Source organism: Ochotona princeps, chromosome 12, assembly GCF_030435755.1.
Source record: "Ochotona princeps isolate mOchPri1 chromosome 12, mOchPri1.hap1, whole genome shotgun sequence".
Lineage (NCBI taxonomy): Eukaryota > Metazoa > Chordata > Mammalia > Lagomorpha > Ochotonidae > Ochotona > Ochotona princeps.
In genome coordinates, this window is record NC_080843.1 from 56080695 (window position 1) to 56096903 (window position 16209).

At 39.1% G+C, this 16209-nt stretch overlaps 1 protein-coding gene across 8 annotated transcripts in view; it reads right to left on the minus strand.

The window, feature by feature from the left end:
* Nucleotides 1-16209, minus strand: part of NBEA (neurobeachin) — a 582506-nt gene that overhangs the window by 420536 nt on the left and 145761 nt on the right. For all 8 annotated transcript variants that reach the window (XM_058670864.1, XM_058670863.1, XM_058670859.1 and 5 more), the window contains 6 exons: nt 12180-12288; nt 7663-7744; nt 7305-7428; nt 6394-6586; nt 3875-4891; nt 1975-2192 (listed from right to left, as the gene is read on the minus strand). In XM_058670864.1, coding sequence (XP_058526847.1) covers nt 1975-2192; nt 3875-4891; nt 6394-6586; nt 7305-7428; nt 7663-7744; nt 12180-12288 — 1743 coding nt within the window. The remainder of the gene's footprint in view (nt 1-1974; nt 2193-3874; nt 4892-6393; nt 6587-7304; nt 7429-7662; nt 7745-12179; nt 12289-16209) is intronic.

The window sequence follows — 16209 nt, forward strand, 5'->3', positions numbered from 1 at the left end:
TTGTGACAAAACCAGTGACCTAGGCTGGCCAGAGGTGACAGCCGTGCAGCGCGACGATCAGATACTTGGTGAGCGAAGGAGCAATCCTGTCTCAGACCAGGCCGACAGCACGGCTCCACCCAAAGCATGCACACTCCCAAGGAAACGCACAGCTTCAGCTTGCCGTCCAAGCGCAGACACTGCAGACAGTGCTTGATGGTCAGGCTCGGGTCGATCAGTTTTTCCCTAGAGCTATAAAATGCTGTAGCATCTTACATATCACACTGTTTTCTCTTTCCTCAAAATTCAGAATTATAAAAACGAAATTCGATAGAATTAGCTAGGGAATTTCAGGAGTTTCCATGATATCAAAGGCACAGTTAAGCTGAAGGAAGGCAAGCTGCCTTCCTTACTTGGAGGTTACAAACGTCTGTAACTAGCAAATTTCATTATCTCCATACACTGACTTCAGTATTAACGGTAATATACTAGATGACACTTCAATTTCATCAGTTGTTACTGCTAGGTAGTTTAGCACGTAACATCAACGATGAAAATAAATAAGCGGCCTAAGAATGAACTGATAGAATAAACTCAAAGCCAATGCTTTCCGTGGAAGCGTTCTCTGGCCCCCGCTGTCCTCAGGACAGCCCCTCCTGCCAGAGCGCCCTCTGCTGGCCGGCGGTGGGCTCACCTCCGGGAAGGGCAGAGAGGCCAGCACTGGACCACAGCCCCCTCACGTTCATCACATTCACCTTTTTTGTTATTCACACATAAGAGCGAAATTTCTCGTGGGTTTACTTTTGAGGGAAAAAAATTTAAGACAATAAGAATGGGACAAGGAAAAAAGCAAGTAGTGGTGGGTGGGATTCGAGGAGGAAGCAGAGTTCCCGCCTTCTAATTCCACCAGGACATGGTTGTTGCTGTTCAGTTTGCTGCTAGAAACTCAGAACCACCTCGAATCCTAAAAACCCAAGTTCTGAGAAACAGAGAAACCATTTTGAGATGCAAAAATGCCAAGTGTGTGCAACTAACAGTCAGACCATCGCTTCCTAATCCACAGTCCCACGTTGTAAATAAGGCACTCTCAGAACTGATCCATTCTTTTACGTAATTATTATTTGAATGCTAAAATTGGGCCCGGCGCGAAAGCGTAGTGGTAAAAATCCTCGCCTTAAATGTGCCAGGGATCCCACATGGGTGCCAGTTCATATCCTGGCAGCCCCACTTCCCATCCAGCTCCCTGCCTGTGGCCTGGGAAAGCAACAGAGGACGGCCCAAAGCCTTGGGACCCTGTACCCGCATGGGAGACCCGGAAGAGCTCCTGGCTTCAGACTGGCTCAGCTCCAGCCATTGCGGTCACTTGGGGAGTGGACCATTGGACGGAAGATCTTCCTCTCTGTCTCTCCTCCTCTCTCTATATCCGCCTTTCCAATAAAAATAAATATACATCTTTTAAAAAGAATGTTAAAATTAAGAAGGATAACATTTTAATTTACATAAATTCTTCTTTTAAGTGATATTTGACCTCACAGTCATTGCTAAAATAGTATTAGGTTGTAAAAGCATGTATTTTTATGGCGCTTTTAAATCTTTTACCGCAATGTTTTATAATCTTATTGCCAAGAATAAACTTAGTACATGGTATTAATGTCACCAGGAAATGAGAGAAATGTGGAAATTCCTTTAAGCCAAAGGTGTTCTCTGTTTCTATTGTATCTTTGTAAGAATAGGCAATGCCAGATTTGAAGTGTTCACTTTTTAGATGCTGTAAGCTGTACTGGAATCCCTATTGGTGAGACCTTTGGCCTTCTAGCCCTGTGAAAACATCCTCAAACTTTTCTCAAATGTTAAATATTTAAGTATTTTCAAGATATTTAACTGATGAACTTTAATAAAAGGTATAAATAGCTGATTAATCATTTGATACTAGCAAGTTAAAATGCTCCTTTTCTTAAGTGAACGTTGTCTTATTTATAGAAAAGGATTTTCTACCTCCTCCAGACATGTACATCAGTTTCTAACGCAAACAGCAAGTCGGTGAGAAGCCGCTGGTGCATCGGGGACCATTTAAACTCCGGGATCCGAAACATGGTGGTGCGCGGGCCTGGGCTGAACTGGCGTCTCTGTTCTTCAGTCATTGGCATGCCTCGGAAACCTAAATCCACACGAAGATCTCGGTCTTGCTGGGTGACGGATCGACCCTGCACCGCCTAAAGAAAGAACACGTGAACTTTGTGGAATACAAAGAGAACGTCTGATTTCAAAATGAAGGTAGCGAGCACAGCACAGGAACTGAGTCACTAAAGCTTTTGCCTAGGACTTCAGCCGGTCAGTTTAGTTGACAGATTATGCACCCATGATCCCTGCCCAGGATAACTCTGGAGCTTGGAAAAGCTACTATTATTGCTTCTATTTTACTAATGCTAAAAACTGAAAGGCAATCAAATACCTAAGGTTAGCATTAAAGACCACGTTGAAATCCAACTGCTGCTCACGTTGTTGCACGGTCCTCACATCAGACCACGTCACTTCCTCCTTGACGTGAACACATGTGAAGTGAAATACTGAGCATGTACCATCTACTGCCTGGACCCACAAACACCACATCAGCAGCCGCCTCACCGCAACAGGAAGGTAAAACCTAAAACCCACTGCACGGATTCGATACTTAAAAACCAAACCTAAAAATAGCTATGAACTCCAAGTTAAAAAAAAAAGCAAGCCTAGTGATTAGTGTGATTTTCTCCTATTTTAAATCTGCACCTCATACAGTATTCTCAACCCTACCAAATACCACTGTATTTCATGCCACAAAAATGGAAATTGGTAGTTAATGGAGAAAAACATTTATAAACACTTCTTCCAAAATATAAGTTGTAGCATTAAAAATTCTTAAGGGTGTGGAAAAACACTTGCAAGTAATACATTATTCCTTATAACACACTGTAATGGCAACAATGTTAATTTATCTCTAAAGATATTAAAAATGTCTGGGATACCCAGAGAAAGGGAAAGTTCTAATTAAGGGTTGCAGTATTACAATAATTTTTCAAATTCCTAACCATAAGGCATTATTTCTAACCCAGAAAGTGAGGAAGCAGTTTTAAATCAAAGCTCAATAATTAAAATCCATATCATAAAACATGACTTGAATCAACCTTACTCCAGTAAGACCAAAATCACAACACCACCTTTCCCTCACCATTAGGCCCAAGAGTCTTTACTGGTTCAAAATAAATTCTTGCCTACATGGTTCTAAAGAAAATTTCCACGGCTAATAACTCCTAATTTTCTCATCCACATCACCTACCTCACAGAGCTCTTGTGAGGATTAAAAATCTAAAAACATACAGCACAGTGCCTGGGACATAGTAGGACTTGATAAACACCAGATCCTTTTTCCCTTCCCCTTCACTCGTGAGTTAAGTCTGGGCTCCAAGTCCTCTTTGCTACAATCCACAGGGCACAGTCGGGCCTGAGGTGGAACAGGTTAAATTAATCAAGCCTGGAGAATCAATATTTCTAGTACACAATGTGTAAATGCAATCACAGATTCATAAATTCTGGAGTGGGAGAGATTTTGTGGTCATATATGTTCTATCTTCATCTGACACAACCTTTTACAATATCTAGCATCCTAGGCCGGAAAAGCAGAGCCCAGCTACACAGAAGAATGTGGCAGAGTTGGAAACACAATTAACATACTTTACATGTCTTATATACGAGCGTACCATCACCCTACTCAATTCTATTAACCACTATTTACCCTAACTGCATTCTAACCTGATGCGGTTAGTAAGAAATCCCTCTGCATGGCTACTAGCAACTTCTCCTCTCCTCCAGGCATTTCTAGTCCTTCCTTTATTTCTACAACTCACATAAGCGAACTTACTTGTGTAGTGGTTGTGGTTTGGATTTTTCGGATTTCCTTTCCTGATTCTTTGCCATCATCAGACCTCTCAGTGTCTGAAATTATGCTTCCGGCATCAATATTTGGTACAGTTTTGCTACCAGAAGACTCAGTTTCCAGAGTCGTAGCAGTCATTTCAGCATATTCTAGTCCCTTCGATGATGATGCTAAGTCTCTTTCAGCAATATTGCTCAAGCCATCTGAAGTTGTGTGGATTTTGAAGTCCTTTTCTTCAATGATACTTGATGTACAAGTTAGATCCACACTACCAGTCATGTGAGCAAGCAATCCAAGATCATCACTGACGCCAAGACGCACTTGCGTGTCCTGAATGTTCGGAATAATATGATTGCTAGAAAGTTCAGGCAGGAGTTTATCTTCCTGTTTGGGTATTTTATCAAAAAGAAAGGATGTACTGCTGTTAGGAAGTTCTTCCTTCTCATCCGCTAATGTAATCAAAGGACCATTATCCTTCTCTTCATTTTTTTTAATGAGACCAACACCTCCGTGCACGTTGTTCTGGAGTTTCTCAACAGCAGCACTGTACACATTATCCAGCAAGGATTCGACCTCCACGAGCGCCCTGTTCTCTCCACCTACCAAAGTTTCCGGGGATAAATCCATGTCATCAAGTTTGACTTCTGTGGCTTCCACTTTCTCTGCTTTTATGTCAACTAACAGGTCATGTACTTCCACGTGCACACCACTTCCTGGTCTATCTGAATTTCCAAGAATATCATCTGGCACTTTTGTTGACATGAGTAGGTCTCGAGTGTCTGTGCTGACAGGATAATCTGTCTCACTTTCCGGACTCTGGCTTTGCGAGAGATCTTCTATCTCTCGAATGTCCATGCCGCCTTTCGCCCCGGTGGCCTGCGAGGAGAGGCCGGAGATGGTGCTCACGCTCCCCTTCTTCCCCCTCTTCATGTTCTCCTCCTCCTGCCGCTGGTACTCCTCGTACATCCTGGCCAGGTATTCCTTGTGCGCTTCGTAAGTGACCTTACAGAGAAAATGTTAAGCCATTTTGAGTACGCCAGGAAGAAAAAACATCATTACAAACAGAATATGATAATAACAGCACAAAGTGCTCAGTAATGTAAGATTTCAATGTGCTTAATGTTGTTGATAGGAAATAATCATGCAGTGTAGAAATATAGGCCTTGTTACATAAGTCACCGAAATAGACTTTGATGCACGGCTAACTAAAACTAGCTATTTCAATGCTAAGCAAACCTAATATTCCAATTAAGTCCTATACATTCACTTGAAATAAAACTCAGAATTGGGAGTTAATCATAGACAGTGACTCAAAGTTACTGCTACATCATTTTTCACCTCTATTGCTCACATGAGTGCTTCACAACCGAGGCTAGAAAAACTCATGTCTATAAACATATACACACGTAAGCCGTCAAAACTTCACGGTTTCATCCTTGCATAGTCTACTTTGATTTTTTTAACTTCATTTTATATAGAATTACTTAAGTACAATCAGGAAATATATTTTCGAACAAACGAACATTTCCAAAGTCTTTCCTTTGCTATTTTCGAATGTGTTAAAGCAGTGATCCATGTGAACTGTCACCCTATCACGAAATGTAAACTTGTAACAGAAATAGATGCTCTTCTCAAAGTCTTTTCTAAAGAATTGCACAGATGTGCATTCACAAATCTTTCCTGGTAGGCACAGCGGATAGTCACTTACATTTATATTATAGGTTTACATTTATATTATAGACTTTCCTTTGGAATTTTAGACTTTCCTTTTGAATTTCCTTTGGAAATTATCAGGATACAAATGCCCTTCATTTTACAGACCTAAAAAGTAGAGATTGGCAACCTACAACCTGTAGGTCAAATCTACTTCTCATATGTTTGAGTAAACGAAGTTTTGTTAGAACATTACCGCACTCATCCATTTCAAATTGTCCTACAGTTGCTTTCATACAGAACTGAGTGGTTGTATCATAAGATAGAACCCCCTAAAATGCTCTATGCTTTTGAAATGAGTTTTCTAACTATTCAAAAGAATTCACTGACTTTCCTAAAAGCATAAAACTCAATGATAGCACAGCTGTAAATTTAAAAAAAAAATACTAACTACTTAAAAACTGTTTTAAAGCATATCTTTCAGAGACTATGTCATGAAATATATATTTTTAAACACCAAGCATGTTTTGATTTTAAAAGCACTCATATCTGTACTGGGACTTACATGAAATTTATTTACACTCTATAAGTAATAAAAACAAAAAACTGAAAAGCATTCCTGTTCTCAGAGAAGTTTGAGTTCTAAAATTCATAATTTATTATGTTTGAATTAAAGTATCCTACATCAGCTATAAGATACTTTCAGGCTGTAACAGCCTGTACCATCAGGATGGAGGGAAACAGAAAGCCAGGAAAAGAAATCTGCCATAACCTACAATGCCCACGAGATGGCGCCAGATGAGCACTGCAGCCATTTAACCCAGTGGCAAACTCACACAGGTAACTGTTACCTTGGAATGGGCTATGGAGAGCGTGTCCACCCAGACTCTCCAGCCTCCCCATTCATATTTTATTGCATGATACAAAAGAATCCGGAAGATATTATAGACCATCTCCGTTATTTTCTGCTCCTCAGAATTTTTAGGATTGATATAGCCAAGAGAAAACATCCAGTCCTGCCACACTGAACACTGCAATAAACATCTAGAAAGGAGAAACATCCATTTAACACAAACAAGAATTCATCACTTTGTCATTTGGATAAAACAGTCAAAATGGATTCTGACACAGATAGAACAAGGTGCAGTCACTCTGCACATTCTGTGTTCTATACCTAGAATGACCCTCCTCCTATACTGCTCAACCCGCAGAAAGTCTAATTATCATTCAAATTGCTTCCTAACTTTCCTCCAACAGATTTAGTAATGTTTACACATTCTCATCACCTTTGGCACTCAAAATACTTAATACATTACAAATCCAGCAGTGTTCTCCTTCCCACTGGACGGAGTTTAGGGCCTCACTCATACCCTAACTCTTGTGCTGTCTACTCAGCTTAAAATGCATGGCAATTCAGTCACTAGAAAAACCTAGAAAACCTAGAAAACCACTGGTAAATCCAATAATAATTACAATAAAAATATCATTGGTAATAGAAACGTATCAAAAATGATAGTGTCTTTGATTTAGGGTTTATGCATACATATATCCATATACATCCATAAATATGTAATTTAAACTATAATAGCAACATAATTAAATAGAAGCATAACGAATCAAAATGATTACTGAAATCAAAATGCATCAAAAACACACAATGCCTTTTCTAATGATTAAGAGTACTTAGCAATGCGAGAAAATTAAGAACAGAGAAAAGATTAAACATGGAATGAAATTTTGTTGTAGCACTCCAAGTGTTTACCTTCTATTTTCACGGCTGTTACTGAAGAGCTTGATCATGTCAGATAAAAACAGACGGCGCACTTCCATCAGCTCTGGACTGGGGGTCGAGTTTTTTAGCAAAGTTGCCACCACCTTAAGAATCACTACAAGCGAAAGAACAAAGACTGCTTTAAAGATTCACAATCACATACAAATGTTCAACTCAGAAAGCATTTCTTAGAATCCAGCTAAGTAATTAGTGCTGTGATAGGGGAGTTATAGTTACTACAAACTAGTAAAACATCACAAAACGATTCAAGCAATTAGGGCAGGTTTGGCTTAGATCACACATTGTGAGGCAACCACCAAATGAGAATACAGAACTGTCACTTGCTCACTTGGATTCTGAATTTTCACCGTGGAGTCTGGTTCTGGGTGTGGTTTGTGTACAACTTGAGTACATACTTGCTCTGTCAAGATCTGAAAGATGAAGAACTTTAGCTAAATTTAGCAAATACATCATAACTACAAATACAGAAACAACCAGCCACCAAACATGTCAAATTGTTTCAAATCAGGTAAAAATGCTTTCTACGGGATTTTTCTAATAAATTCACAATGAGCCCAGAAAAAATATTTAACAAATAAGAAAATTCAAAATAAGCAAAGACCAACTTAGAGAAAACAAAGTCATACTCTTCCCTGATGGACAACAGTTAAAACGTCTTTACCAAAAATAACCACTGCACAACTAACATTTACCTCAGCACCAACAGCTGCCACAGTCGTCTTTTTAAGTCCCTATTTTACCTAAAAATGAGGATCAAAACTGCCTTGCCTGCCTACAAAAGTCTTCAGTAAATTAAACAAGGCCCCATATAAAAATGATTCAAAACATACTCAAATGCAAGTGTTTTTTAAATCATAAAAATACGTTTGGAAATTCAATTCAACATCTATTCATTAAGAGCAGTATATGCCCACACTACTAAATTTCTGGAGATAGTACATGGGAATTAACTTGCTAGGGGGAACTATATTTCTAGTATCAATTTTCTTGGTTAATGTTCCAGACACAGCATAAATGCAAGCCCTATTAAGTAATAAAACCTAGCAGGCTATTATTAAGAACCTATGTGAATATATAAACAGACAGAGGAAAATGAGATATGAAGATGGAGATATGAACGTAGATATAAATATTTTAATGAAAAGATGGGACTCCAGACAGGCTCTGGAGATCTGGGCTGGCCTTGTGGTGGAGCAGGTGAAGCCACTGCCCACAGCGCCTGCATCCCTTATGTGCACCAATTCAAGGCCCAGGTGCTCCACTTCCAAACTCTATTAAGGTTCCTGGAAAGGCAATGGAAAATGGTCCAAGTATTTGCACCCCTGCCACCCATGCATGTCACCGAGGAGTTCCTAGCCCCCAACGTGGGCTTGTCCCAGCCCTAGCCATTGAGGCCACTTGGGGAACGGACACTGGATTGAAGAACTAGCTCTGTCTTCTCCCTTCCTGCCCCCACCCCGACCTCTCTGAAATGTTCGCTTTTAAACCATCAGGATTATCTTTAAAAAGACAGAACAAAAAGTTTGCAGAAAATAGTCCTGTACTAAAAGTAATCCCCAACTAACACAAAATAGCGCACAGGGTTCCGAGCCAGACACAGCCATAAGACCCAGTGCATTTACCAATCACACGAGCCACATTTTGCTTGTTAAACAGCTATCAATCTAGCCAGTAGCTATCAGATCGGATATGGAACGGGAACAACTACTCGTAAGCTCAAAGGTAACTACTTACAGACACAGACCTGCATCAGCATTCTACATTTAAATTCTGTAAGTGGAATTAGTTTGTAAGTCATGTTAAAAACAAACAAAAATGCAAGGCCTAAGCAAAGGCCACTTTGGTCTCATCATGCATAGACCACCTGTTTGAGAAGGGACTTATGGCATACTATTACTAATCTCACTAATTCATGTAAGTGCCACTATCGGTGTGGTACAAGTCCGAAACTCTTTACTTTTTACAGCCTAACTGTTTTGAATCTGAGCTTCTTCATAAAATGTTCGCATAGGATGACATCTAACATATTATCCACTTGTTTAGTCTTGAGAATTTTTACTGAAGAATTTAAATCCAGCCAACTCCTTGTATTATCATCTGTATCTAAAATTATTAGCTCTTAGAAAAATGAAAATAACTTAAAAGAATATGCATGTTTTCCTTTACCTTGTTCAAAGTTTTAGCTATTTATTTACAAGGTAGATTTACAGTGAGAGAAGGGAAGAGACAGACTAAGAGATCATCCACCAGCTGATTTTCTGCCCACATGGCTTCAATAGCCTGACCCGGCCCAGCCCAACCCAGGAGCCTAGAACTTCTTTCAGGTCTCTCACATGGATGGGAGGGGCCTGAATTCTTGGGTCACCATCTGCTGTTTTCCCAGGAACATTAATACAGATCTGGATCAGCAATAAACAAACAAACTGCACCAGCGTTCATAAGAGATGCCAGAATTGCAAGTAGCAGCTTAACCTGCAGCACTACAGTGTTGTCCACTACATTTTCCCTTTAGCTGATTATTTCTATAAGGAATGGAGCTTCTTCACCTTCTTGGATTCCACACCTGGCTTCCCCTCCCCACAGTATACATTTCACAAATTAAGGCAACAGTATATAAATAATAATAATAAACCTACATCTATGAAGCAAAATACTTTGGAGACCCATGAGTATATTAAACATAAATAACTGTTTATGTTCAGAAAGCATATTCTACAAGAAAAATATTATTGAGGCTAGGTTAAGTTTTGTATGCCAAAAAACAGAAGCTAAAGAAGGTTTCAGAATGTACTATAAACCAACTGATTTTTTAAAAAATTATTTTCTTCTACTTGGAAGGCAGAGAAACAGAGACACAGATTTTGCATCTGCTGGTTCACTTCCCAGTTCCCCTCAAGAGGCACAGCTGAGCAGGGCCAAAGCCAGGAGCCAGGCACTCCAACCCATTTTCCCACTCAACTAGAAGGGCCCAAGTACTTTAGCTACCACTGGCTGCCTCCAAGGTGCATTAGTCAGAAGTTGGCCTGAAACTGGAGGAGCTGGGACCAGAACTCCCAAAGGGAGTAAGGCAGTCACAAGTGATGGCCTGACCGGGTGCGCTACGCTGGCCGAGCCAATCCACAGGTTCTTGCTGACAGTGCGGGATCTGGCGCATGCTCAGAGGTAAATCAAACCCACGTTGCAATTCTTGAAATTCTTGATACTGCTTCTCTCTTCAAAATTTACAACTAATCAAATATTGCTAAGTATTACTGGCTGATTTTAAGAGTTTTAACTTTTCTGAAACCAGAAAAGATTGTGACACAGGGCATTAAGCAGCTGTTTGTGACACTAGAATCCCATACTCAAGTGTCAACTGGGGTCATGGCTACTCTGCTTACAAGCCAGCTCCCTGCTCACATACCTGAAAATGACTAAGCCTACTCACATAACAGCCCCATCTGGGAGACCCCCATGGAATTCCTGCTCACTCTCTCTCTTTCTCTTCCTTTCATTCTCTATCCTCCTTTTCTTCCTCCTTTCATCCATTCAATCAATCTTAGCAAAAAAGGAAAAGAAGTGTCCAGTAAAGAGTAGCTACTGTTATCATTCAGGAAATGAACACTGGAATGAGCCCACATGCTCTGCAGGAAGGAGGCCATTCTTTCACAGGCCGGTTGGTTCTTATGCAAAATGTGTGGACCGTAAGTTCTAACTTCAAAGTCTTCAGATGTTAGCATTATTTGCAAAAACTACTTGTGCATCCCTAATCCAAAATTTAAAAATTTTTAATGCTCCAAATCCCAAATCTCTTGCACATCACATTGGACTCAAAAAATGTTAGATTTCAGAGCATTCTGATTTTTATGTTTTCAGATTAGTGGTGCTCAACCATTATTGTTTATCCACTTCTGTGTGCCAAACACTGGAACAATATAGTGAACTTATTAAAATCCAAAAGGTATTGTTCTGGATGACAGAGTCTATAAATCATGGTTTGAAGAATGATTTATACAATGTGGGGAAAATGAACAACTACTCTTAGATTTAGAGTTAGGAACATAAAAGAGAAAAAAGAAGGTAGATAAAGGTAACATTACAGACAAGGGTCACATAAAACCATGAGCTCCTGGCCACATGTACAAAAACGTCTCTCTATGTTCCAGCACATCTTCACTTGTGCATGTCAAATTTAGATTTCATGTAGTTTAATATTTTCCAAAGTATTCTTTTTCTCACTAGTTATAAACGATATTCACAGGATCCTCACAAACGAAAACTGAGTAGGAACTGATCTCTGGCTTGGATGAAAAATTACAGTATTACAGAAGTTTGAATTTGCCTCATAATTACAAAATTACATTAGAAGTCCATTCGAATCTCAGTATATGCCTTCTTACGTGTTTTTCAAGCTTTTTTTTTTTTTACTAATATTGAGAAATCTTCAATAATGGAATTATTTTACATTTCTGAATACTGTTTTTGCATTTCTAGTGTTATGTATCAATGAATATTCTTTTATAAAATTTATTCATTTTAAAGTCAGAGTTACAGAGATAGAGTGAGAGGCATAAATAAAGAGAGCCACCGTCCTCTGTTTCATTCCCTACATAACTGCAAAGGACAGGGCTGGACAGGGCAAAGCCAGCAGCCAGGAGCTTCTTCCAATCTCTCATATAAATACCAGAAGGCCAAGCACTTATATACAACATATATATATATATGGTGTATATTTACTTTTAAATGGTTCTTGCTTTCATTAGCTCGAATTTTATCAGCATTTTGTATTAACTACTTATCACAATGACACAGGCTACAAATGTTTCCCTGTACACACCTATAATGGTTATCACTCATTAGTTTTACCTCATACAGTGTGTTGTACGTTGTAACAGTCACAGTGTTTGTATGCAGCATCAGCCTCTCTCCAAGCAGTGTGAAAAGACTATGTGTGTGCATAATTTCAACTTTCCTCCTGAAGAAAGAGGGGAAAAAAACAGAATCAAAACACTGGATTCCCTGATCACATAATTTTGGGATAAGAAACAATTTATAAGCAGACATAATATCATTAAGGGGTCATTATTTTTACAAACATCCATCTGCAAAAAGAAACAATCGTTTAAAACACAACTTTCTTATAAAGTACATGAAAACACCTAAGCAGTTCTCACAATATCACACAAGCTAAAAGGTGAACGATAGAAACCATATAACACTGCATAAATGCTGAGTTACTATTTTCAAATTTCTAATAAGTATTCAGAAGTTATTTTTACTGTGCTAAAATCACAAGCCCTAACATAGACCACATAATTTTTAAAAGACTTATCTTTTATTAGCAAGAGAAAGAGAGACAAAGTTTTCCATCCAGTGATTCACTCCCCAAGTGGCTGCAACAGCCACAGCTAAGCTAATTCAAAGCCAGGAGCCAGAAATCTCTTCCGATGTCCCACATGGGCATCGTGTTCCAAGGAGTTCAGGCATTCTCTGCTGCTTTCCCAGGCTATGAACAGGCAGTTGGATTGGAAGCGGAGCAGCCAAGACATGAACCAGCACCCATACAGGATGAGTGCACTACAGGCAGACGATTAACCTGTTGAGTTTCAGCGCAGACCCCAACACCACACACTCTGATATCACTTGGGTGTGAAACAGTGTGTTAACAAACCTTAACAACAGGAATCTCAAATTATGATTAAATCTGAATACTGTGATTTGTAATAAGGGTCATAGAACAAAATAATTCTACACCTCATCACAGTTTGTATTTATGATCTGCCCACAGATTAAAATAAACCTCAATGCTTTTCTATTGACTCATCAATCTGACAAGTACCAGGTAGAGGTCCCTCCAAACACCTAACTCAGGGGATTCCTACATGCTTCTCATTTTTGGTACTTTCCTAGAATTCATGGTCTGGATTTTCTTGGCTCCCAAACCCTCAGTCTCTCTTATCTGTATTGGATTTTTCTTTCGCTCTCTGTTTGGCTTTGGTTATTTTGACACGGACTATATAACTAACAAATGTTTTCCTTAATTCCTGAGTTCACTGCTGTTCTATATTTCTAGCCTCTTTTATAGACAGAGATGGTCAAAAAACTGAGTTGTAGTCAATGAAATGTGAACACAAAAGGTGTGTTTTATTGTTAGGATTGGTTCATAAAAAGATACTCACTACATTTTCCATGCTATTTCCCCAAGCCAGGTATACAGTAGCCATGTGAAAAGGACCAGGGAGTCACACATGGATATTACTGCCTGGGTCTCTACATTCCTACATGTAAGAAACCCATCTGCCAGGAAAACCCATTTGAATCTTTAGTAAATAGGAGTATGACACTAGTTTGTTGAATGACTATAAGTTGATTCTTTTACCTAACTATTGCTACCTCAATTAATACTAATCAAACAACCAAGCATTTATTTGGGTATCACCGGGAAATCCTCTTTTAACCTCAGACTTCAAGTTTCACTCTGTAACTGAATACACGGGACACTCAATCCTCATACTAAATCCTCCTCAAGAAAGAGAAACAGCAAACTTGCATAAACACAAGAGAATCCAGGCATTTGTGCAGTGGCTGGGTTTGAAAAAAACAGTTACGTAAGATTAGAAACGGCTAACTGACCACTTTTTTTTCAAAACTGATCATTATTTTTTCAAAGGCAAGATTAATGGATATTAAAGGATTAAGGAGGGGAAGATATGTTTCCCAACTCAAGCTACATGGAAGAAAAGGTGGTTGAGGCATTAATTTATTCCTAATCAGTAAAGAACAAATGTCTAAGAACTGCCCCTGATACGTCTTTGCTAGCTGGTAAATGCTATGTCTACAGCAGGCCTTACAGAACTTGGAGTAGCAAGTTATTCAGTATGCCATTTCAACTTCAGCTACCAAAGGAATCCATGCTCTCCAGATCATCTCCTCCAATGCAAATATTTACACAAACACTTCATTTTAGGTTAGGGGTGGTAAACTTAATAACACTGAATAAACACCAAGGCAGAAAGAAGTCACCTTCCTCCTGTAATTTGCATTTAGAAAATGCTTACCAATAAATTCTGCTGCACAGCAGTCAAGAGATAGTGAAAAATGTCATCACATGTCTTTGTTTCCCACAGGACTCTAAGAAAAAACCAGCTCAGTGATTCAAGCCTAAAAGGTCTCCATTAAGATAATGTAGGAAAAATTAACATCATAAGCCTGATTACTCTTTAAACCAAATAGAACTTAGGTTTTAGTGCCTAACTTCCTTATCTCTTTTTTAAAATTTGTTCTTACATTATGACACAGAGGAAAAAATGATCTTTGGAAACATGCATACTGTCCAAGCTAGACAAACAAAACAAAAAATTAGGTATTTCTTCCAAGCAGTTAATATATTTTAGATGGTAAAAATATCCAAAAATCTTATTTAAATTACTTGTAGTTTCCCTGCTGTGCAACAGAAGCCCAGAATTTCATACTCCTACGCATCGAGATACAACCTAGTATCCATTCATCAATAATTCCCCCTCCCTCTCTACTTTTCTTTCCCAAGCCACTGGTAACTGCTATTGCTTCTTTTATGATTTATTTTTTAACTGGAAAAGCAGGTCTACAGAGAGGAGGAGAGACAGAGAGAAAGAGCATCCATACATTGATCCACACACTGCACTCCCAGAGGCTGCAACTGCCAGAACTGAGCCAATTGGAAACCAGGAGCCAGGGAACTTTTTCTGGGTCTCCCATGTGGGTACAGGTTCCCAAGGCTATGGGCCATCCCAGGCCACAAGCAGGGAGCTGGATGGGAAGCGGAGTAGCTGAGATATAAACCAGTGCCAATATGGGATCCTTGCAGATGCAAGGCAGGCATTTAGCCACTAGGCTATAGCACCAGATCCTGCTATTGTATTTTTTAAACTCTATGAGATCACCATTTCTGTACAGTCCGCACATGTGATTATGTTATAATCATATGCAAATAAAATCCAAAATGAGTTATCACCTTATTCTGCTTAGATCAGCTATTATCAAAAGACAAAACGTAACAAATACTGATGAGAATGAGAAAAATAGGGAACTCTTGCACGCCACTGGTGGTAATGTAAATTAGTGCACCCATGTTAGAAAGCAATACAGAGATTCCTCAAAAAACTAAAAATAGAACTACTGTGTCATCCAGCAAAGCCAGCAGTGGGTAAAATCAACCTGTCAAAAAGACATCTGTACTCCTACTATTTACAATATCTAAGAAACAGAAAAAAATGTGGAGGATGTGGTACACACAGCACAAGGGAACACTAATTAGCCACAGAAAGAGTGGACTCTTGTAACATGGATGGAACTGGAAAGTATTATGTTCAATCAAATCAGTTTGTGTAACATTGTAGAGAATTTCTGCCAAATTAGATGAGTAAACTTCCAGGAGTGGGTATTGTAGGAAAGTTTTAAGCCACCACCTTCAACGCTTGCATTCCAAATGGCTGCATCTGAGTCATGCCTGTTCCACTTCTAATCTAGCATCCTGTTAATCCACCTGGGAGACCAGAGGAAAATGATCTGAAGCTTGGACCCCAGAAACCACATGGGAGACCAGACATGGATTCAAGCCCAGGCTCTGTCCTGAACCAGCTTTAGGTTTTGCAGCTGTTTTGAGAGTAAACTAGCAGATGGAAGCAGTGTCTCCGTCTACCTCTCTTACCTTTCAAAGCAAATAAACAATTCTTTAAAAAGAATTAAAAAGTCAAGCAAGGTTGTGAAAATTTATTAGCTTAGTAAACATTACAAAAAAGTGTTTTCTAATACCTATCTTCACAAAATGAAAGACAGGTTTTAGATTGTCAAAAATGATAAAGACATGTTTGAATCAAAGTGTAAAGCCTTACCTCCTTAATTTAGATGTAATGAG